Below are 22,223 nucleotides of genomic sequence, written 5' to 3'. Positions count from 1 at the left end.
AGCTTACTGTGCTCCCCAAGGCCCCACCTGTGGGTCTCCAGCCCATTCTAATGGGTGGCCACTCAGACACAAAAGTGTAAGCACTGAGATTCAGGGTCAAGCTTTAAACAGAGTTTGGGTGTTGAAGGGTTCAGGATGTGCGTGGAGTTACAGTGTGAAGATTCCCCTTCAGAAACCCCAAACTAGAGCTGAGGTAAACTTCAGGGCTGAAGTTGGGTCAGGGGTTCTGGCTAAAGGATAAACGTCAGAGAGTTTTTCGCCTCTGGTCTCCTCCCAGTTCTCCAAGCCACTGAGGGCCAGGCAGGAAGCATCGGTTTCCTCAAAGCCGCTTCCCTACTGGGACAGAGTCTCGGTCACAAACAACTAGAACACCCTACTCCACCCCTCCTTTCCTCAGTGCTGTGAACTCAGAGCAGCAGGACAAAGTGCCTGGGACAAGGACAGAAGGCTGAAGCAGCCATGGGCCCTGAAGGAGCTGGCCTCCTTGGGGGCAGGTGGTCCCTGCCTCTCTTGCTTCTGTTTGCCATGGGTAAGTGGAGCTCTCCCTTTCCTAGCCCACATTCCCCGACCCAAGGCTTGCCCGGAGTAGATGGGATTCCCTGGCTCTTTTGCTTCTTTCCTGCTGTAGGAGTACCAGAGATGATGGACGACAACAATGACAAAGATGATGATGATGATGTAGTGTGTGTGTGGTATGAGAGAGACAGAGACAGACAGAGACAGAGACACACACAGAGACAGAGACAGACAGCTATCCAAGCCCTGGCCTGGGTGCTATGTATACTAGTCCTCTCCTTTCCATCTAGCAAGCTTGTTATTTGTGAGTCTGGCCAATAGGCCGTCTCCTTCACAAGAGAGAAGGGAGTGGAGGTATGGGGCATTGTTGGTCGTCAGCCTGGGCTCTGTTTTCCTCCTCCCCCCACCCCACAGGAGGCACTGTTCAGGAGTCCCCACCCCAGATCTTAGTTCACCCACAGGACCAGCTGCTCCAGGGCTCCGGCTCTGCCAAGATGAGCTGCAAAGCCTCAGGCCAGCCACCCCCCACCATCCACTGGCTGCTGAATGGACAGCCCCTCAACATAGATATGGACCTATACCACCTCTTCTCCGATGGAACCCTTCTCCTGCTGCGGCCCCCCACACAGGGACGAGTTCATGATGACCAGGTCCTGTCCACAATCCTGGGTGTCTACACTTGTGAGGCCAGAAACCGGCTGGGCACGGCAGTCAGCAGGGGTGCTCGGCTGTCTGTGGCTGGTAAGGCCTAGGAAAGGAGGCACAGGGTAGGGCAAGCCTGGTCTGAGATGTCTATGTGAGGGGGAATCTGTGGGGGAAAGCTTGGTCTGGGGCACTTGGAAGGAGAGCTGGGTTGGACCTGCTCTATGGGGAAGGCCTGGGAATAGGCAGACAGAATGGAATGGGACTGGCAGGAGGTGTCAAGGCAGGACTCTGGGAAGAGGAGGCCCTGATCCTGCTCCCTGGTGATCCACTATCTGTCCCACAGTCCTCTGGGAGGATTTCCAGATCCAACCCCAAGACACAGTGGCCCTAGAGGGTGAGCAGGTGATTCTGGAATGTGGGCCTCCCTGGGGCTACCCAGAACCCACAGTCTCATGGTGGAAAGACGGGAAACCCCTGGACCTCCAGCAAGGGCGGCTCACGGTGAGTGGAGCCCCATTCCTACACTTCATCCTGTCCTGAGCACGAGTGGGCGCACCTTGAGGACTGGCCTTGCCAGCCCAGTGTCCTTTGGGAGAATTTGAAGCAGGGAAGGCACTGAGGCCTCCAGCCATCCTCTAGCCCACAGCCTCTCCTTCCATGAAGACATCACAATGTACCTGGCCCTCTTAGGTATCCAGCGGCTCATTGCTGATGTCAAGAGCAGAGAAGAGTGACACAGGGATCTATATGTGTGCAGCCACCAACATTGCAGGACAACGGGAAAGTAGAGCGGCCAGGGTATACATACGGGGTAAGAGCAAGGGGCCAATTAAAGTCCAGGGCGGGCTGGGGATTTAGCTCAGTGGTTCCGCTGCCTGCCTGGTAAGCTCAAGGACCTGAGTTAGATCCCCGGCACCAAAAAACAAAAAACAAAAAACAAAAAAAAAACAAATAAAGTCCAGGGCAAGATAGGAGGCTCCACTTAGGATGGGATGCTCAGATTTGGGCTGGGATTAGGATATGTGGGGCTCAGCTTGGGATAAGGGTCTGAATGGTGGGGACCCCACCTGTATACTAGAAGTGAAACAGGAGTGCTCTAGACTTGGGAATTCGGTGAAGTTAAATTCATCTGGGGGATGCCCCACTCCTCCACCCCTTCACACTGTCCTGCAGGCCCCATCCCATTCCTGTGCTTCCCACAGAGGCCCAAGACCACACCGAGCCTCTGGAGCTTCTGGCTGTGCGAATTCACCTAGAAAATGTGACCCTGCTGAATCCAGACCCCAAGAAGGGCCCCAAGGCTGGGCCGGCTGTATGGCTCAGCTGGAAGGTAAGGATGAGGGGTTACAGCCAATCTAAAGCTCAAAAGAGGGCTGTCTTGTGCTCCTGACCCCCACTCTTCCTTCGGCTTCTTCCCAGGTGAGTGGTCCTGCTGCACCTGCTCAGTCCTACACAGCCTTGTTCAGGGCCCAGGCAGCCCAGGGAGGTCAGAAAGCTCCATGGGCAGAGGTGCTGCTGGATGGCTGGCAGAGCGCAGAGCTTGGGGGACTCCACTGGGGCCAAGGCTATGAGTTCAAAGTGAGACCATCCTCTGGCCGGGCTCGAGGACCTGACAGCAATGTGTTGCTCCTGAAGCTGCCAGAACAAGGTCAGAGAAAGATCCTCCCAGGACTCAACAGCATTCCTCCCCTGGGGCCCTTCTTGTGGGGGCCTCTCCAACTCTAGTCTGGAGGAGATGATAATATCCTTTCTCCTTGGCCGGGCACTCAGAGCTGAAGAAGGTGCTATCCTTCTCAGTGGGGCTCTGACTCTGTATTCCCCATTCCAGCTCTTTTCCCTAGAAGAGTCCTGAGGGATCAGCACCCCTTATAGTCTGTCTTCCTTCCCTCCAGTACCCAGTGCCCCACCCCAGGAAGTGACCCTAAAACATGACAACAGCAGCATCCTAGTGAGCTGGGTCCCACCACCTGCTGAAAACCACAATGGCATCATCCGTGGCTACCAGGTACTTCCAAAGTGTACGCAGCCTTTCCTAGCCCAGCAACACGCCCTTCAACGCTATGGTTCTCCATAGTCTCACTCTGGCCACTGAGAAGAGAACCTGTGCAGAAGAGCAAAGGGACTTTACTATTGTTAAGCAAGGGTCTACTGTCTGCCATACCTGCCAAGCACTTGACCTCCACTGTCTCATTTCAAAATCCACCTGGGTTGTGATCCCCATTTACACATGGAAAGTGAGGCTAAGGTCACAGATACAAGAAATGGGACAGCGATCTACTAGGCAGTGTCAGACTGTAAGCCTTCAAGCAAGGGGTGCTTAAAAGTGTAGTTCCTGGACTGCCAATATCAGCATCATCTAGGAGGTGTTAGGAATGCAGAGTCTCAGGCTCTTTCTCAGCCCCCTGAATCAGAAATGCATGATGAGCTTGACCATCTGTGGTTTATAAAGGGTCCAGGTGCTTCTGAAGCACTCTGAGGTTTGAGAATCCCTGGTCCTGGGTGTATTTTAATAGATTACTTTCGCCCTTTTCTGGAGAAAAGTCCCTCTCACTTGGTAGAAAAGTGGGAAATAGGAAATTGGAGCACGGGGAGGAGGGTCCCCGGGTGAATGACAGGGTAGAGGACCAGGTGCCCAGAAGCTGATCTGTAGATGAAGGGCTCAGCTGCTCACCTTTGCCTATGTCCCAGGTCTGGAGCCTTGGCAACGCCTCATCGCCTCCAGTCAACTGCACTGTCGTGGGGGCGCAGACCCAGCTGGAGATCGACACCCGGATGTCAGGCTCCTACTGTGTGCAAGTGGCTGCAGTCACTGGGGCTGGGGCTGGGGAACCCAGTACCCCTGTCTGCCTCCTTTTAGGTGAGGGCAGTGCCCATGGGCCCCACCCTTCAGTGCTCAGACCACCCGCTTCTCTCCCTATTCCTACCTCATACTTTAGCCCCACCTTCTTGTCTGCTAGACTCTCGCTGCCTCACCTTCCCTCCTCTGAGCTCCACATTCTCTACAGAGCAGGCCATGGAGCGATCAGCTCAGGAACCCAGTGATCACGGTCCCTGGACCCTGGAGCGGCTGAGGGCCACCTTGAAGAGGCCAGAGGTCATCGCCAGTGGAGGTGTCCTGCTCTGGCTACTGCTGCTGGGCATTGCAGTGTGCATCTACCGCCGGCGCCAAGCGAGGGTACACATGGGCCCAGGTGAGAGGGGAGGTCCTGTGTGTTCAGGTCTCTCCTGGGTCCAGCTGGGAAGCTGCAGGCGGATTAGGCCTCCGGGCAGGCGATGGCACCGCTGCATTTAGCCTTCTTCCTGCCTTCTCCCAGGTCTGTACAGATACACCAGTGAGGACGCCATCCTAAAACACAGGTGAGAGATGAAAGGGGAGGGCTCTGTGGGGGGTGGGAGTCAAGAGACAGTGGAGGTGGGGCCAAGAACTGAATGAAGTGTGAGTCTGTCCTACTGCCAGGCAGTTTGAGACCTGAGGACTGGAGGACTCCAAGTTACAGGTCATTTTTCTTTCACTAGTTTTGGCGGCACCGCTTGACACCTGAGCAGGCTGAGTCACAAAACTTAAGTGACCTTGACAAGGCCTCACAGCTAGTAGATGGCCTTCCCGACCCCTCTGGGCCGATGTTCTTGTCTCTCACCTCTCCGCAACACACAGTTCACTGTCCTGCTGCCTCTCTCTGCTAGGCGGAGAGTAACTGGTAGGAGGTGACTCCCTCAATGCTTAGTTTTTTCTCTGTACCTAGAGTTTACCTAGTGCCTTTGGGGTCTGAATTGTCATGACCTACCCACCTACCCAGCATGTAGTGTCTTATCCCTAATCACAGATTTTCTACTTGTTCAAAACAGCCAGCCTATATGGACTGCTGCTTCAAATGTTTGGCTGCCGAAGCCAGGCTGGGTTTGTGAGATAAGATACTAAGAAATAATACAATAATACATTCTCTCTTTTTTTTTGACTGGCTGGGATTTACACTAAAAAGTCATTTCAAGTCAGGCATAGCGCACATGCCTATAATCCCAGCACTTTGGGAGGCTGAGGCAGGAGTATCACAAATTCAAGGCCAGCCTGGAGACTTAGCAAGACCCTGTCTCAAAATAAAAAAAAAAAAATAGAAAGGTCTGGGATATAGATCAGTGCAAAAGCCCTGGGTTCAACTTCCAGTATTGCAAAATATTGCAATTTCATCTCTCCGGGACTACCTTGTTCCAAATAAGTTTATCGAGTACCTGCTGTGGGTTAGAGATAGCCAGGCCTTGGGCTGCCATTTTGTCATCACTTGCTTATTAGTCCAGAGCAAGGTTCCAAGTTGGCTGGCACTGTTTCTGGTTTTTCTGTGCTTATCAGCTTCCAGCCACCACCTGGGCTGTCTTCTTTGCCCTAAACTTTTTCTGTTTCCCCTGAGATCCTCTATCTGTCCCTGAGGAAGACTCCATTATGATGCTTTAGTTTATTCATTTCTTTTTTCTTTTCTTTTTTTCTTTTTTTTTTTTTTTTTTTTTTTGGTACCGGGTATCAAATTCAGGAACTTGCACTTGCAAAGCAAGCAGCAGAACCACTGAGTGAAAATCCCCGGCCCTGGCTCATTCATTTCTTGGCAGTCATCTCCATCTACCAGGGACCTTCCGTATAGGCAGAGACTGGCATGACAGCAACCTTGCACTGGCAGCACAGAACCATGTGCAAGATATGTGGACGGGACTGGGGAGAAGCACAGGAGAAATAAGATTCCACATGTACCTTGACAGTAAGAAAGTGAAAAGCAGATGGTAACAGCAGGAAATATCTCTCTGTGTCTAGGGAAACACAGCCATTTGGTCTGGCTTGGGCATGAGGTATGAGATGGGTCATAGTAAAGGATAAGGTGGAAGCTAGAAGACAGATTAAAGAAGGCTCTGTCAGACAAGCTGGGCAACTGGATTCTGTATTGGTAAATAGGGAGCTACTGAAGGTTCTAAGCAGAAAAGTACATTAGGCAAATCTGTGAGGCAGCTGGCAGCTGACATCCATGTAGCAAGCTCCTGCTCTACCAGCTAAGTGATCTCACATTTTCTTATTTAAATTCACAGCATCAGTTTATGTGGAATGTCTTGTTGCCATCTTACAAAGAAAGAGGCACTGAGAGAGGCACACGGATTTTTGCCTGGGGTCGTACAGCATAAACTGCGGCCGATAAGGATTTTCATAGGTTTTCCTGGCTCCGGGATCTGCTCTTTTCACCTCACCATCCACAGTTATTTCTCTTTAACTTCTCCTAGCTCTAGGCAACTTGGACTTTCCCTGATCCCAGGCCAGAAAAGGGTGTTGAATTTGGGGCATGAGGTCAGAGCCTTCAAAAGTCTATGAAGGGAGCCGGGCGTGGTGGCGCATGCCTGTACTCCCAGCACTCAGGAGGCTGAGGCAGGAGGATCACTGTAAGTTCGAGACCAGCGTGGGCTACATAGTGAGTTTGAGGTCAGTCTCAACTACATAGTGAGACCCTGTCTCAAAAAACAAAACAAAACAAAAGTCTATGAAAGGCCAAAAAGTAGATGATACTACTGTCCTCGACTCCTCTGCCATCTTCTGAGCCAGGGGTCTTGCCCAGTTAGATTGCCAATCGCACTGTGCTTCTCTCCCCGCCTCTGTTCACCACTGCCCCAGGATGGACCACAGTGACTCGCCCTGGCTGGCAGACACCTGGCGATCCACCTCTGGCTCTCGGGACCTGAGCAGCAGCAGCAGCCTCAACAGCCGGCTGGGAATGGACCCTCGGGACCCACTAGACTGCCGGCGCTCCCGTGAGCACACCTTGTGGGGACAGGGATCCCAGGAGGGAGCTCAGGAGGTGGGGTGTGACATGTTCGCCATAACTCCTGTTGTTTTCATTGCAGTGATCTCCTGGGACCCCCGAAGCCCCGGGGTGCCCCTGCTTCCAGACACCAGTACTTTTTATGGCTCCCTCATCGCTGAGATGCCTTCCAGCCCACCAGCCCGGCCAAGTCCTCAGGCGCCAGCTGCCAGGCGCCTCCCTCCCCAGCTGGTCCGGACCTCCAGCCCCTGGCCCAGCTCAGACAGCCTATGCAGCCGCAGGGGCCTGGCCTCTCCACGTGTGTCTCTGGGCCCTGCAGAGGCTTGGAAGGCCAAGAAGAAGCAAGGTAAGGAGAGGCTGGTGGTAGGATGGACCAAGAGTGGGAATGTGGTGGGAACTAAGCCTGATGGCCTCGAGGCCCAAACAGGGTGTGGCTGTGGCCCCACGGCACCCCCTCGCCTCTCTCAGAAGACACTGGGCCTTGTTTCCCACACTTCAGGAGTGCGCACACCCCAGCTTGTCTTTACAGGAGTGGGCCATTTTTGTAGCCAGTTCAGCTCCGTGAACATTGAATAAGCACCACCTCATGGCAGACAGGAGGGTGCAGGAGATATGGGTGACAGCCCTCTGTGGGCTCCCCATCTGATGAAAGTGCTGCCCAGCACAAAGTAATGCTGAAGCCTGGCAGAACACGGCCAGTGCTGTCAGGAAGCCTGGCTTTCTCATCACCTATGCATATCTACTGGGCACTGTTACCCAGCACACTTCTGGGGAAAGAAGGGGCACAGTCTGCCCTCCACATTGACAGCTTCCACATTCAGACTCAACCATCGCTGAATTGAAAATATTGGGAATAATTCCACCTGTACTGAACATGTGCAGACTCCTTCTTTGTCATTATTCCTTAAACAATACAGTGTCATAACTATTGACCTTGCGTTCGATATTACAAGTACTCTAGAGATGATTTAAAGTATACAGAAGGATGTGCAAAGGTTATCTGCAAATATGATGCCACTTTGTATGAGAGATTTAAACCTCCTTGAATGTTCATGTCTGTGGGGATCCTGGAACCAATCTCCCATGATACCAAGGGGAAATTGTATTTCCTTTCTGGGCAGATTTCTTTACTGACTGGTGAGGAGGGAAAACAGCTGCCTGTTTTGACTTTCCAGAGAGGACTAACTATAGTCTTTAGATAACAACTTTTTATCTGTTTAGTGCTTTATTTTTTTTTGATCATTTAGATATTAGAGTATTTGTCTAATTTTACAGATAGCAAAAGAAGGTCAGAATGGGTAGGTAACTTATTCAAAGTCCCACAAGCTAAAAGCTGTAGAGCTCAACTTGGAAGCCAGTAGCCTCTACTTCTGAAGGCTGCTCTTAATCCCCCTGAAGCTCCTTGAGGAAATCCACTTCTATCCTAGGCTGCCACTTCCTCTTTCTGGCCTGCAGAGACACAGCCCTGCTCTCCTCTTGTTGTTTTCGTGAGTTGTCTGTAGTGAGCAGCAAGATCTACAGCCATTTTTTTTTTGGTACCAGGGATCAAACTTGGGTCCTTGCGCTTGTGAGGCAGGCAGCAGAACCACTGAGCTAAATCCCTGGCCTACCAATTCTTTTAAGTGCATACAATCCAAATTTATTAAAACAAAGATGGATTAAAAGTAATTAAAAGCTTGTTTAGCCAGAATTTTATAACTCTAACTACTAGCAAAGCTGACATTCTTTCTAGTTCTGCCTTAGAGTTACTGCATTATAAATCCTGGTTAGTAATGAAGCACCAATTAAAAAGAGATGGAATGAAGAGTTGAGTGTGGTGACACATGCCTGTGATCCCTGCATTCAGGAAGCTGAGGCAGGAGGATCACCGTGAGTTCAAGGCCAGCCTGGGCTACATAGTAAGTTCCAGGCCAGCTTGAACTACATAGTGAGACTCTGTCTCAAACAAATATACAAATGGGTGGAACGAGTCTCATCTTAATGGCTTTAATGTAACATACAGTTCCTCTTAGAATATTAGGTGAGGGATTTTCTACAGCCAAACCTCCGCTCTTCCCTCTTCCTCTTCCTTCTATTCCTTTACCTCCTCCTCTTCCTTTTCCTTACCCTTTCCCTTTCCCCTTCCAATCCCCATTTTCCTTTTCTTCCCCCTCCTTCTCTTCCTCTTCCTACTTCTCCTTCATGCTGGGGATTAAACCCAAGGCCTTGAACTCTACCATGAAGCTGCACCCCAGCTCTCCAGCTAATTCACAAGCCATTTCCAATTCTGAAATGAGGCTTAGATCCTCCTCTCACCCTCTTTCTCCTAACATCAGCCCTCTTTCCTCACTGCCCCAGGATGGATCAACTGTAGTCACACCCCTGGACTGGGGGACACTTGATCTTCCACCTCTGGCTCCTGGCACCTTGGTAGCAGCAACAAGATCATACTGTGACCTTGTCCAAAGCCACAGGGCTTGATTCTACTGCTGCTGCCTAGTCCAAAAAGGTGGCATTTCTTCTACTTCTAAAACTGGCATTCTTTCTCAGTGCCTCTGCTCCCTCTGATCTGCTTTGTAAAAAAATGATTTGACCTTATTTTGTATTTTTTTCCTTCACTATTGATATTCTTAAAACTGCACTCTTCTATCTCTCACCCATTATATCAGGTGCTTAGGCCCTTTTTGCTAGATATGTGCACTAAAAAGCATCATTCATTCGTTAGTCCATTCCAAATATACTTAGAGCAACTCAGGTATGTCCAATGAGATTTGACCTTGATAACATTTTTATTGTACAGTTCATTCGAGAAGCAGTGAAGCTAAAATCCAAGTAACTCCAGGCAAGGTGGAAGGAGGCCTTTTGTTGCCAAAGTCCCTTGTAGAAAATGAAATGGGCTGGGATAAATATGGCCTTTTCCAGGCCTGTATTTTCTCATTTCTTTTCCACTCATGCCAACCAGCCAACATATGGTCACATTTCATAGCTTAGTCAAGGAGCCAGGCATGGACAATAGAAAGCTGATGACAGCAGAGTTAGATCACCAGCCTTGAAGCTGGTCTCCAGGACTCCCTAAGTCATGTGAGAACTAAAGAATACATATAAAAACAAAAACAGCCTAAGTAGAAAAGGAAACTTTAATGGAGGAAGTCTAGCCTTTATGTGGATTTTTATCCCACTGGATCAGAAGTTCAGGCCACTGGTACATGGACTCCCACGTTGGGACTGTGCATTCACTCATTTATCCAACAAATATTACTGAATAACTCTGGACAGCAACTTGTCTCCCTAGGTGAGACTAATACATTTTCCTCTTCTGAAGTTCCTCTTCCTGTCAACCGAGTCTGTCTGGTCTCATCTTGTACGGTCTGGGACTTCCTATTACTGTCTTACTCATTCAATTTGATGGTCCAACCTACCTCTCCAAGTGAAAGACATTCAGGGAAGGGAAGAGCTGTCAAGAATCATGAGATATTTGCAATGCAAGAGATGGAAATTGTTAACAGATTCTCTCCAAGAAAAGGAGTGTTTGCCTTCAGACAGCCAAAACTCAGGAGGAGAGTAGCACTGTGAAGGAATAGAGATCAGGAAGATTGGAATGGAATACAGTACAGTGAAGAAAAAGAAAGTACCTATTATTTGCCAGTCACTTTGGAATGTTTCCATTTAATCCTCAAAACCATTATTTGAAGCGATTGTTTACAAAATGAACCTGAGGCTCGGCAAGGTTAATGAGCCTCTTGAGGTTACACAGCTGAGAAGGGATTTTGACTCTAAGCCCACTGCCCCCTTCCATCCTATCACAGCTGCCTGGATGAAGATGGGGTAGGTGGAGAGGATTGGTGGATGTTCTTCTTCTTCTGTTCTGGGTTCAAGGTCCTGCTGGGTGAAATGAATAACAAGGGTGAAGATGCAGCCTCGAGTTGGGGTCTGAAAGGTTCTCCTCTGGCTTGTCCCTGACCACCAGCTCTCTCCTTTGCAGAACTGCACCAAGCCAACAGCTCTCCCCTGCTCCGAGGCAGCCACTCCTTGGAGCTCTGGGCTTGGGAGCTGGGACACAGAGGCTCCAAGAATCTTTCCCAAAGCCCAGGTGAGAGGAGACCCTGAGAGGAGAGGGAAGGGTGGGGAGGCAGGCTGCAGGGGCCCAGGCCTCTATGCAGGGCTTCTCCTGTGTCCCCACAGAGGCTGAGTGAGCCGGCTGGGGGACAGTAGTTGAGGGGGCAGGATGGGGGGGCCAGTTGGCTGGGGTCTGGACTGAAAGAGATTGTGCCATTCTCAGGCCCAGGCTCCTGTTCCCCTGGAGCTGTGCCGGGGGCTCTGGTGGCCTGGCGGGCCCTGGGACCTCAGTTCCTCTGCAATTCCAATGAGCTAGCAACTCGTCCTCTCCCGCCAGTCCCTCTCTCTCCTGGCAGAGCCCTCACTCAGAGTCCACAGAACCAGTAAGAGTGCAGGCGGGTGTGCTGGGGTTGGGCAGGGGGTGGGAAGGGGTGGACAGAGACCCAAAGGGCAGTACTAACCCTCCTGCTGTCCCTCCCTTCCCCCAACCAGGCCCTCAGGGGAACCTGAAGCTTCCACCCCCCTCCCTGGCCTTAGCCTCCCCAGGCCTCCCAGCCCCCAGGCCTCTTCCCTCTCTGGTCTCAGCCCAGCTTCCAGCCACCTGTCCAGCTCTTCGCTGTCCTCTCTGGGGGAGGATCAGGACAGTGTGCTGACCCCTGAGGAGGTGGCCCTGTGCCTGGAACTCAGTGAGGGTGAGGAGACGCCCAGGTGAGTGCCTGAGAGATGCCAGAGAGCTTCAGGAGAACGCGCTCGAATGTTTCTGCCACTCTTCCCTAACCATTGCACCGTCTCCCTCTGCCTAGGAACAGCGTCTCTCCTATGCCCAGAGCACCTTCGCCCCCTACAACCTATGGGTACATCAGCATCCCGACAGCCTCAGAGCTGGCAGACATGGGCAGGGCTGGAGGAGGGGTGGCGTCTGAAGTGGGGGGCTTGTTGTGCACACCTCGGCCCTGCCCCACCCCCACCCCCAGCGAGGGCTCCCTGGCCAATGGCTGGGGCTCAGCCTCTGAGGACAACGCCCCCAGCGCCAGAGCCAGCCTGGTCAGCTCTTCCGATGGCTCCTTCCTCGCTGATGCCCACTTTGCCCGTGCCCTGGCCGTAGCTGTGGATAGTTTTGGTTTGGGTCTGGAGCCCCGGGAGGCCGACTGCGTGTTCACTGGTATGTGAGATCTCCCGTCTTACTCCTCTCCCCTCCTTGGGGTGAACACAGCTCCTGGGAGACCTCCCTTCTCCCTAGTAAGAGGCAAGGCTCCCTGAGTAAGAGGCCAGCTTTATCCTCATTAAAATAGCTAGCTTTTTTTGAGGGATTGCTGTGTCTTAAGTAGGAGAATTGGGGCCCAGGATGCAGCTCAGTGGCACAGCACCTGCCTGGTAAGCTGAAGGCCCTTAGTTCCATTCCCAAACCAACCCCCCCGCAAAAAAAACAAAAAGAAGTAAGAGAACTGATTTTTTGTTTTGTTTTGTTTTCCTTTTCCAGTACCAGGGATCAAACTCAGGACCTTGCACTTGCCAGGCAGGCGAGGTACCAAATCTCTGGCCCTGTGAGACCAGGTTTCACTATGTAGTTCAGCCTGTCCTTGAACTCAAGTTGCAGAGATCTTCCTGTCTCAACCTCCTGAGCCTTGGGATTACAGGCATGGCCTACCACACTTAGCTAGGAGAACTGCTTTATGTGCATCATATCAACAACTCCATGAGGAATATTCTTTTTTGAAAATCATTTTCGGTTTTCTAAAAACTGATACACATGTGTAGTATATAATGTGTACTTCCCTTGTGGGAAGTTGGTGTAGTGCATAACACATCTTAATTCTTTTTTCATCCCCTTTTACTCCCTTCCATCCTCCCACTCATCCCTTGATGCCCTTCCTCCTCCTCCTCCTCCTCACGTTAGCAATACCTAACATTTACATTCCTTGTGTGGAATGACACATCCCAATTCCTTTTTCCATCCCTTATCTCTTGCCTCCTTCCCCTTCCATTTCTTAATCCCCCTCCCCTTTGAAAAAGATCTATCTCCCTACTCCCTATTACCTATTATTTTGCTCTTTATTTTTACTCTGGATTTCTCACATAGGAGAAACCATGTGATAAGCTTGTGTGTCTATTTCACTTAGCTTTATGGTCTCAAGAAAAATCCATTCTCCTACAAATGATACAAGTTTATCTTTATGGCAGAGTAGTGCTCCATTGTGCATAAATACCACACTTTCTTCACCCATCTGCTGATGAACATATGGGCTGCTTCCAAGATTTAGCTATTATGAATTATGCTGCTATAAACATGGGTATGTGTGTATCACTGTAGTATGATGTCTTTAACTCTTTCAGGAAGACACCTAGAAGGTGAATAGCTGGGTCACGTGGAATTTCTAGTTTTAGTCTTTTGAAGGATCTTCATGCTAATTTCCAGAGCAGCTGTACTACTTTACACTTGCACCAACAGTGTAGCAGGGTTCCTTTTCCCCCATAGCCTCTCCAGCATTTGTTATTGTTGATTTCTTCATGTCTGCCATTCTTTCTGGGGTAATCTAAATGTTGTTTTAATTTGCATTTATCTAATTGCCAGTAATGTTGAGAATTTCATCATGTATTAGCCATTCATACTCCTCTGTGAAGTGTCTATTCATTTCACTTGCCCATTTTTGTTTTATTTTGGGGGGACTCCAGTTTTTTGGAGTTCTTTATATATTCTAAATATGAGCCCTTTGAGAAATGGCTGGCAAAATTTTTTCCATTCTGCAGACTGTCTCTTCACTCTATTGGGGTTTTCCTTTCCTTTCCTTTTTCTTGCTGTGTAGACATTTTTAATTTACTATGGTCCCATGTATTGATTTTTGGAATTATTTCCTATGCAACTGGGGTTCTATTTAGAAAGTCCTTGCCTATACCAGTGACTTCAAGGGTTTTACCTACATTGTCCTCGAGCAGGTTGTGTGTCTGGTTTAATATTCAGATCCTTGATCCATTTTGATTTTAGTTTAGTACATGGTGAAAGATGGGGTCTAGATTCAGTCTTCCTCATGTGGATAGCCACTTTTCCCAGCACCATTTTTTAAACAGGATGTTTTCCCCCAGTCATAAGGAATATTCTTTGCCACTCTTTTTCAATTCATGAAACTATAAGTCAGATAAACTTATTAGTTTGCCCAACATCACCCCCAGAACAAGGAGCAGTTGTCCATTTCTAGCCTGTAGACACCAACTCCTGCCATTCTCTTCATGCCCCTGCCTTCAGGGCTCCACCCTAACTGGACATGGTTCCTAGGGAAGGTCCTTCCATCCCATATTTCATATGCCTCCTCATCGTGCTGTGCACCCAGCTCTTCCTCCTGCTCTGCCTGTGACTGCGGGACACACTTCTGTGTGTCTAGCAGAGTGGGCCTGCTGTTTGCATGTCAGCAGAAGGTAGCTCAGGACTCACCAGCTCCTTTTGTGTTCCCTATCCCATATGACCTGTCGGATACCCCAAGCCCATCTTACTAAATCTACCCTTCACTCTGAAGAAAAACAACTAGGCTTTAAATGAGAGGGCAAAGATGACTCAGAAAGAAGTGCCCCTGAGGAGGGAGGAGGAAGATGTGTAGGGAATGAAACAGTAAATGGAGAGTATGGAGTCAAGCAAACAGCCCAAGCTATTCTCTGAAGGAAATGATGAGCTGGGCAGCACACATCTCAGAATTCTGGGAGTCTGAGGCAGGAGGACTGCAAGTTTGAGACCAGCCTAGGCAACTTAGTGAGATCTTATCTCAAAAATTAAGTAAAGAAGTAAGAAAGTAAATAAATAGGTCTTCAGATGTAGCTCAGTTCAAAAGCCCTAGGTTCAATTCTAACATAGAGAGAGCAAGAGCAAGAGACAAGAGGAAGAAGAGCGGGGGTGGAGAGGAGGGAAGGGAAGGGGAAGAGAAAGAGATGAAGGTTTGCAGCTACCAAGACTGGTGCGCTGAACTGGGGCTAGGTTATGTTAGAGCTGGGTATATACTCTAAGCCGATCCTAATCTTTCTTCCCTAAATTCAATCTAGAGGCTGAAGGTCAGCCCCCACAAACAACTCTACTCTCCCTGACAGATGCCTCATCACCTCCTTCCCCACGGGATGACCTCTTCCTGACACCCACCCTTTCCCTGCCATTATGGGAGTGGAGGCCAGACTGGTTGGAGGACATAGAGATCAACCACACCCAGCAGACAGGAAGAGGGCTGCCTCCTTGGACCCCTGACTCTGGCATCTCTTCCCAGCAAAGTCAGCTCAGCCGTCCTGTGCCCAAGGCTGGTGGTGAGTGTCTGGCTGTCTGGCTAATGCGGAGATCTTCACATGAGGGGTCCTGGGGGAGGAACCAAGAGGAAGCCTGGGGTCTGGCAGGAAAGGTAGGATCAAGGGAGATAACTCTGCTCTCCTTCAACTCCCTACTACAGATTCCTCCTGAACTGAGTTCCTGAGATAGCCAGAAGGACATCAGAGCCCCGCTTCCCATCTGCTCACAAGGCCTGGCCCGTGACCTACGTTTCTCTGCCTTCAGGAGAGTTCTCTCACCAAGATTGCTTAAAAAAATAAAAAGGAAGGAAGGAAGGAAGGAAGGAAGGAAGGAAGGAAGAAAGAAAGAAAGAAAGAAAGAAAGAAAGAAAGAAAGAAAGAAAGAAAGAAAGAAAGAAAGAAAGAAAGAAAGAAAAAGAAAGGGCAAAGCAGAACTGGAGCTTTCTGGAAGCAAAACATCACCTCCACTTGACCCCAGGATTCTCTCTCCTCATAGCCACTCCCACAGCCTGGGCCTTTGGCTTAAGGAGCAGCTCTATCTCCTGTTCTCCTCACCCTCAACGATCATGGGAATTGGGCAGCCAGAGGGATCACCACAGAGGACAACAGCGGCTGGTCAGAGAGGGCAGTGGAAGAGAGCCACCTCTCTCAGCCCTACCTAGGCCCCTCCTCTAGGGGGTCAATGTACCCCTCTCCCCAGCCCTATTATGTAAAGAAAAAAAGAGGAGGAATGTGGTTCTACCTAGTGCCAAGGCCAAGGGTGCAAGGCTAGGTCTAGGGAGGAAGCTAAAGAGAGGTAGGACAACAGCACCCTCTTAATCCTGTTGTCACTTTCAGCTTCTAGAACTTGATGCTATAAAACTGTAAAGACTTGAGCTTTGTGAGATCACTTCCTGGGGCATCATTTTGAGCAAGGTACCTGGATGGCAAGAGATACCTGTGTTAGGAAGGGACTGAGCATTCATTGACATTTGGAGAGTCTCCCTCATTTCTGCTCTGAAGTTGCAGAGGGCATGAGATGTATCCACAAGATTTTAAGCAGAATCTACTAAAGGGAGTGATGGGAGAGTTTCAGGATCTGCTGACTCTGGCAATTTATTCTAAGAAGACAATGCTTGCTTTCTGCAGTCCTGGCCCCTCTCCTCAAAGACGAGTCCCAGATGGTTTCTTAAAAATACACAAAGCTAAATTCCAAAAAGGTAGAACCATGATGGCTGGCTAGTGAATACTCTTCCAATAAAACATGAGAGCAGAGACATGAATGTGGGTGTGGGCCACTGGAAGCTAAAGGGGGGACAGGTCGGCCTGTGTTCACACATGGCAGGAAAGGTCAGGGGTTGAATCTACAAGCTGAGGCAGGGGCTGCTGCAGAGTATGACCAGGGTCACAGGAACCTGCCTCTGGAAGGGGAGGTGATCCAGAAGCAAGCCCTGCAAGGAGGTTCTAGTCCTCCAATCCCAGATTCCACTCTGAGTTTGGAAGCCAAGTGTGTTGGACAGGGGCCTGGGTGCTGTGTTCATCAGGCCAGTCTGAACTGGATTTTCATAACCATAGGAAGAATCGGTATTTCAGGTACACATCCATTCTATTTTCTTTACCTTTTGGGGATTTTTTTTCTTTTGGCTTCCTGGTAAAATTCCTTTTGTAAACACTGTAACCCTGTTTTCCAGCCTGAAAGAGAAAGAGGGATTTGCACACATTTAGGTCAACCTGGAGGGTGAGGTTGGAGCTAGAACTTGGAGGGCAGAAGCCATACTCCAGGGTCCAGGGCAGTCACCAAGCCAAAGGTGGAGCAAGGGAAAAGGAAACAATTCCTCAGGCAGCCAATGAGTAGGCTGTGGTGTGTGAGTGATGGGGACTGTGGCCTTGTGGCCAAATAGATTTTTTATTTCTATCAGCCAAATCAATCTCCTGGGCCCAGACTGGTCAAGAGGTGCCCGTTTGCAGACATCCTCTGTGTGGGAGTCCCGGATATGCAGAAACATGCACCTCTGAAGGTGAAGCAGGTGTCCTTTCACTGGCTCTTTGGAAAGGTCCTGGGATTACACCGGGACCATGGGTTTCAGTTCTTTAGGAGGCAGAACAAGTCAGTGTCTCCTAGTGTTTGTCTTCGCTTAGTACTTTTGACAGAAGTTCAAGGGGACACAGAATCTACTGGTGTGCACGGACCTACAGACTCCCCAATGGCCCCCTTCTTCCCGACATGCTGTGCAAAACAGACAGGAGGTCCAAGGTTTAGATCAGACCCTCTTTATTGTCCCTTACACAATCAGGTCTCAGAACATGATGCAAATGGAAGCGCTCTCTGGCTTGCTGGCTTCCAAACCAGTTGAAGCTATTGAGGCCAACGGGCTTCTGAGAACCACAAGCATCACTGCAGGAGGGAAGAGGGCTCCGCCCAGCTCCTCTTGGTTCACACCAGAGAAGGGGCCCCCACCCTTCCTCCAGGACTCTCTATACTCTCATTACTTCATGAGGGTCATCTTGGTTCCTGGGGACAAAGACAGAGAGAGGCTGGCTGTTTTGTAAAGCCCTCGGCTAGGGTAAGCAGGCCAAAGAAAGAGATCAGCCTTTCTCCTAATCAAACCCTCCTGTGAATACCTGGTCCCTTCTCTAGGTTGAGTCATCTTGTCCTCTTCCTTTTCTTTTCTTTTCTTTTCTTTTTTTTTTTTTTTTTTTTTTTTTTTTTTTTTTTTTTTTTTTTTTTTGAGACAGGGTCTCGCTATGTAGTTGAGACTGACCTGGAACTCACTATGTAGCCCAGGCTGGTCGCAAATTCACAGCGATCCTCCTGTCTCAGCCTCTTGAGTGCTGGGATTACAGGCATGCGCCACCACACCCAGCCTCTTCCTTTTCTTGTGTGTTTACTTTTCACATACTGGCGATTAGACTCAGGCCCTCTCCCATGCTAGGCACACACTGTATCACAGAGAGTAAGTCATCAGGCATGCACCCCCACATTTTTCCCTCTCGTCATTTCTTCTAGAGGACTTTCCCCTCTCACTGAGTCTCCTCCTTTTGACCTCTTCCCCAGGCCCTTTCCTACCTCCCTGTTTTCAGTCACCTGTTGCTCTGCCCTCCCTAGCCTTCAGCTCTCTACTCCCTGGTTCTCACCTCTTGACATTTCTGCCCTGGCCTTTGGCTCTGGCTTCTGCTCCGGCTCTGGCTTCGGCTCCGTCCAGGGCCCCTGGAGCCCCGAGAGCTGCCGGAGCCCCTGGAAGAGTTGCTCCCAGCTGTGGAACAGGTGCTGGTGCCTTGGCCACGGGACAGGAAGCTTGGCCTGCTATACGGGAGCCAGACCCCTTCTGCAGCACAACAGAGAAGGGCAGCTGGGCCCAGGAAGAGGCAGCTCATCCCTGCTCACCTACACACCACACCCTAACTGCCATCCCAGCTCTGGGAGAAGACCAAGGGGCAGGCGCTGGGCTAAGAAGCAGAATGCCCAGGGCATGGCCTCGACATAGCATGGGCTCAGGAGTATGGGGGGTGGCTCTGAAAAGGAGAGAGCCCTGGGGAAAGGAGGACAGAGCTCCCAGACCCCACTCTTCTCTTGTTCTGGGCTTCAGTCCTGAGAAAAGACACATCTTGGGTTTGCTCAGAGACAGCTGGAGAGATGAGTCTTTGACACTGACCAGATATAAGAACCCAACTGAAGGTGAAGGGTGATTTGGATGCCACCTAGATCAGCCTCCAATCCCTCCAGCCATCTAGGCCGTCCTTACCATCCTGGTGGGGTCCTCGCTGGGCCCCTGGGGGCACTGCCTGCAGCACTCTTCTTTCCCCACTGCGTTCCCGCTCCAAGGAGGACAAGCTGCCTGCTGCTCTCAGCCCCATGGCCCACCCTGCCTCATCCTCTGGTGGTGGCAGGGGTGGTGGAGGTAAGTCTAGGGAGAGACCAGTTTCAGCAGAATCTCATCTTCCTCTGACATCCCTCCCCCGAAACCAGGAGGCTGCAAATGAATGGCCCTTGATCTAGGTCCACCTGCCCCAGCTCCCAGAGCTCATTGCTGGTTTCTCGCTGCTCCCTCCCTCCCTCCCTGACTGTTCCCATCTACCAGGCCCAAGGATCCTCACCCCCAGGACTGTGCTCTCTCCTATAGGGAAGAGCCTTGGACTTCTTTCGGATTCGGGCACGGGGTCCTTGAAGTGGAGGAGTCATCTCCCCAGGCACCTGAAGAGTTCTTCCTGTAGCACCTGGGGATGGAGAGAGGACAGGCAAAGGAGGGGGTCAGGTAAGGGGAAAATAAGCACTGGAGGGGTACAGAGAGGAAGGGCAAGTGAGACTCTACAGACTCACCTGGGGCACTGCTGGCAGTGCTAGGAATGGGGCTGGGGCTGAGGTGATGGGAGGCTGTGGGGCCAGCACCCAGGCCAGCAGGCCTCCCTTCGTGGCTACTCAGAGTGGGCTGGGAGACACTGAGAGGGGAACTTGGCCCAAGGGGTGCCCTCCTGCAATGACATGAGGCCTCTGCATTTGTTCAGTCCACAAAAACTAAGAACTTTCCAGGCACTATGCCAGGCATCAGCCTAATACTCAGAAGGACAAGATCTAGCCCACTGTCCTACAAGGCCTCTCAAGCTAGGGGAGCTACAGGAGAGCCGTGTTTGAAATGCCTGGGAATGCTTGCCCTCACTCCAACAAAGAGCCAGGCCGAAGGGAACAAGAGAGTTGTCAGCCTGTGTATCCTTCCCATGTCACACTTCCACCCCGACACGGCCTGAGACCTCTGGAACCTAGATTCAGCTATCCACCCCCCCAGTCACTGGACAGGGATGTACAGAGGGCTTGTGATGTGTGAGGTCCACACACCTCCCTACCTGGGCATCTGATGGAGATGGGGAATGTCACTGGGGGGCAAGGGAGGGTCAGGTGGTGAGGGGGTAAGAGTGGCTGTGGACTGCTGTCCATAGGAGGGTGTAGGAGAGGGGGTTTCCCCTCTAGATGGAGCCATTGGGCACCCTCCACTCAAGCTGAGTTCAGTCAGGTGGCTTCTCTCAGGCATTGGTGGGCGCCACTCTTCTGACTCTGAGCTGGGGGCAAAGAGCAGGAGAAGAAGGGAAGGACCAAGTAGTTCCCATACCTATCCCTTGGACTTTCCATTGCCCCCCTTCCCTTCCTCTACCAGCATCTCTGTGCCTATTCCCTAGAAGGCTTCAGTGGGTCCGTGCATGGGGCACTGCAGCAGGCAACATCCTTACCTGCCCACCAGCTCCTCCTCAGGCCCCTCTGGGCAGCCAAGTTCACAGGAGGGAGGAGGTGGGGGCAGGGATTCTGGCCAGTTCAGAGAGGGCATCTGCACAGGTTTTCCCAGAAGCTTCACTTTGCCTCCCCTGGCTCCTGAGAAGAGAGATGGAGGCACACTGAGGATAACAGGAAAGAGCCAGAGATGAGACAACACATCAGAAGGAAGGGCTGGGCTGGTTGTGAGAGCCTCAGGGTGCAGGGTGCTCTGGAGAGGGCTAAAATGTGGGTATAAGGAATTGGGGTCATACCACCATCCCCTTGGCTCCATTCTGGAGGAGCATACTGGCTCCAGGTGCCTGGGTCCCCTGAGGGATGTTGGGGGAACCCCCCGTGGAAGGTCTGCAGCTCCTCCCCTGCTGGGTCTATGGTGCTGTAGACAGGACCCTCACCAGGGACAGCAGTGCCCCGGGCAGTCTGAGCCAGGTATAGGGAGATTCCTGCTTCTGAGGAGGAGAAAGAGGGAGGCCCAAGGGAGAAGGCAAGGGGCAGAGACAGAAAAACACAGGACAAGAGGAGAATGGAGAGCAAAGGGAGATCCCACTGATTCAATTTCCTCCCCACCCCAAACCTTATGTGCCAAGAGAAGGTGAAGGTCACGCCTGCCAGATGCTCCCCAACTCCCACTTGCCCCAGGACAGACCAACCTCGGGAAGACTGGGGCTCTTCAGTTGTCCCCAGTAGGCTGGGAGAGGGAGTGCACCTGAGGGTAGAACTTCTCACCGTTGTAGTATCTGTCCTCTGGGTCAGGGTTGCTGGGGCAGCAGCTTCCCCTGGTTTCCTGAGCTGAGGGGCTTCCAGAAGGGTGGGGCCAGGAGTCTGCCAGCCATGGGTAGTGGGCAGGGCTGAGGCCCATGGGTGGCCTGGCAGGGAGCAGATGAGAGTTAAGGATGGAGAACCTGAAGAGGTCAGCAAAGGTGAGGAAGGTGCAGTTGTCACAGTCATGGTGGTGTCGGGGGCAGAAGCTGGAGACTCTGAGCAGGGAAGCAGGGAGTGGCCTCTTGGCAGAAGCAGTTATCCTTGGGAGCAGTTAGGAGAATTACCTGGAACTGGCTCCAGAGAGGCCCTCTGAGTGCGGGAAGGACACTGAGGAAGATGAGGGGGAGAAGCAGTGAGAGAGGGCCAGTGTTGGGGGTCTGAACCCCACTGGGGCAGAGAAGGCTTACCTGCAGGTGTGTAGGCAAAGGAGGCTTCCGAAAAGGAACCCGTAGGAGAAAGAAGAGAGGAATGAGGCAAGAGGTCAAAAACACCCAATTCTTATCCACTCCTTGACTTGGTGCCAAGTCTACTGAACCAACTGCATCAGAACTCGGGTCTGGGGTCTCAGAACTGTTCTAAAGCTCCCCAAATAATTCCTGTACATAGCCAAGATTGGAAACCACTGACGGAGACTTCAGCAACTCTCCAGAGATGCCCCTCACTAGGAAGTAGCAGAAATCACGCCGCCTCTTTGCAGGGGACCTTCTTGCCATCCTGACCCTGGCTCACAATTTACTGTCTGGGATCCGGGCCACAAGCCTCAGGCCAGGTCCGCGCCTCCCCTGCCGAAACAGGCCTTCTACTTAACTGAGGCTGAGCTGCAATCCCTAGTACTCTCTTGTCCTGGTTTCTTAGCTCACAATTCTCCCTCTCCCCGAATCCGGGTCGGCCCACTCTTCGCCCTGCTCTCCTCCCAGCCACGTCGGGCACAAGGGGCCGCCGCCAGGCCCACCCACCCCTGCACCGGCTCCCTGCTGGTC

General features: G+C 51.3%; 2 protein-coding genes across 3 annotated transcripts in view; one reads left to right on the top strand and one right to left on the bottom strand.

Annotated features, from left to right (window-relative positions):
- The first annotated feature begins 339 nt into the window (after positions 1-339).
- On the top strand, positions 340-15,593 carry Robo4 (roundabout guidance receptor 4). 2 transcript variants are annotated; one of them, XM_010628707.3, is made up of 18 exons: positions 340-529; positions 931-1,257; positions 1,505-1,662; positions 1,852-1,972; positions 2,364-2,491; positions 2,581-2,809; positions 3,054-3,166; positions 3,850-4,018; positions 4,167-4,352; positions 4,476-4,518; positions 6,803-6,939; positions 7,033-7,296; positions 10,912-11,019; positions 11,209-11,368; positions 11,571-11,693; positions 11,789-12,147; positions 15,057-15,263; positions 15,404-15,593. In XM_010628707.3, the coding sequence occupies exons 1-18, from the start codon at positions 460-462 to the stop codon at positions 15,412-15,414; spliced, it is 2,913 nt and encodes a 970-aa protein (XP_010627009.1). In that variant the 5' UTR covers positions 340-459; the 3' UTR covers positions 15,415-15,593. The 2 variants fall into 2 exon arrangements, with proteins under 2 accessions (XP_010627009.1, XP_010627008.1); XM_010628706.3 differs by having other exon boundaries at positions 11,478-11,693.
- A 1,901-nt stretch (positions 15,594-17,494) lies between these two features.
- Positions 17,495-22,223, bottom strand: part of Robo3 (roundabout guidance receptor 3) — a 15,843-nt gene continuing 11,114 nt past the window's right edge. Inside the window, exons 17-27 of the mRNA XM_033763954.1 lie at positions 21,651-21,741; positions 21,528-21,570; positions 21,208-21,347; positions 20,736-20,930; positions 20,442-20,580; positions 20,061-20,273; positions 19,540-19,691; positions 19,317-19,436; positions 18,965-19,126; positions 18,357-18,547; positions 17,495-17,733 (exon numbers count right to left, since the gene is read on the bottom strand). Of these exons, the coding sequence (XP_033619845.1) occupies positions 17,722-17,733; positions 18,357-18,547; positions 18,965-19,126; positions 19,317-19,436; positions 19,540-19,691; positions 20,061-20,273; positions 20,442-20,580; positions 20,736-20,930; positions 21,208-21,347; positions 21,528-21,570; positions 21,651-21,741 (1,458 nt within the window). The 3' untranslated portion in view covers positions 17,495-17,721. The remainder of the gene's footprint in view (positions 17,734-18,356; positions 18,548-18,964; positions 19,127-19,316; positions 19,437-19,539; positions 19,692-20,060; positions 20,274-20,441; positions 20,581-20,735; positions 20,931-21,207; positions 21,348-21,527; positions 21,571-21,650; positions 21,742-22,223) is intronic.

This window comes from Fukomys damarensis, unplaced genomic scaffold (genome assembly GCF_012274545.1).
Source record: "Fukomys damarensis isolate Sample0158 unplaced genomic scaffold, DMR_v1.0_HiC HiC_scaffold_16, whole genome shotgun sequence".
NCBI classification, from domain to species: Eukaryota; Metazoa; Chordata; class Mammalia; order Rodentia; family Bathyergidae; genus Fukomys; species Fukomys damarensis.
The sequence above is the reverse complement of the archived record's forward strand: the minus strand, read 5'-3'. Positions and strand labels throughout refer to the sequence as shown.

Coding starts and splice junctions, on each gene's coding strand:
- Robo4 (XM_010628706.3), top strand. CDS start 460: ATGGGCCCTGAAGGAGCTGGCCTCCTTGGGGGCAGGTGGTCCCTGCCT. Junction 2,492..2,580: donor CTGTATGGCTCAGCTGGAAG/GTAAGGATGAGG, acceptor GCTTCTTCCCAG/GTGAGTGGTCCTGCTGCACC. Junction 7,297..10,911: donor GAAGGCCAAGAAGAAGCAAG/GTAAGGAGAGGC, acceptor TCTCCTTTGCAG/AACTGCACCAAGCCAACAGC.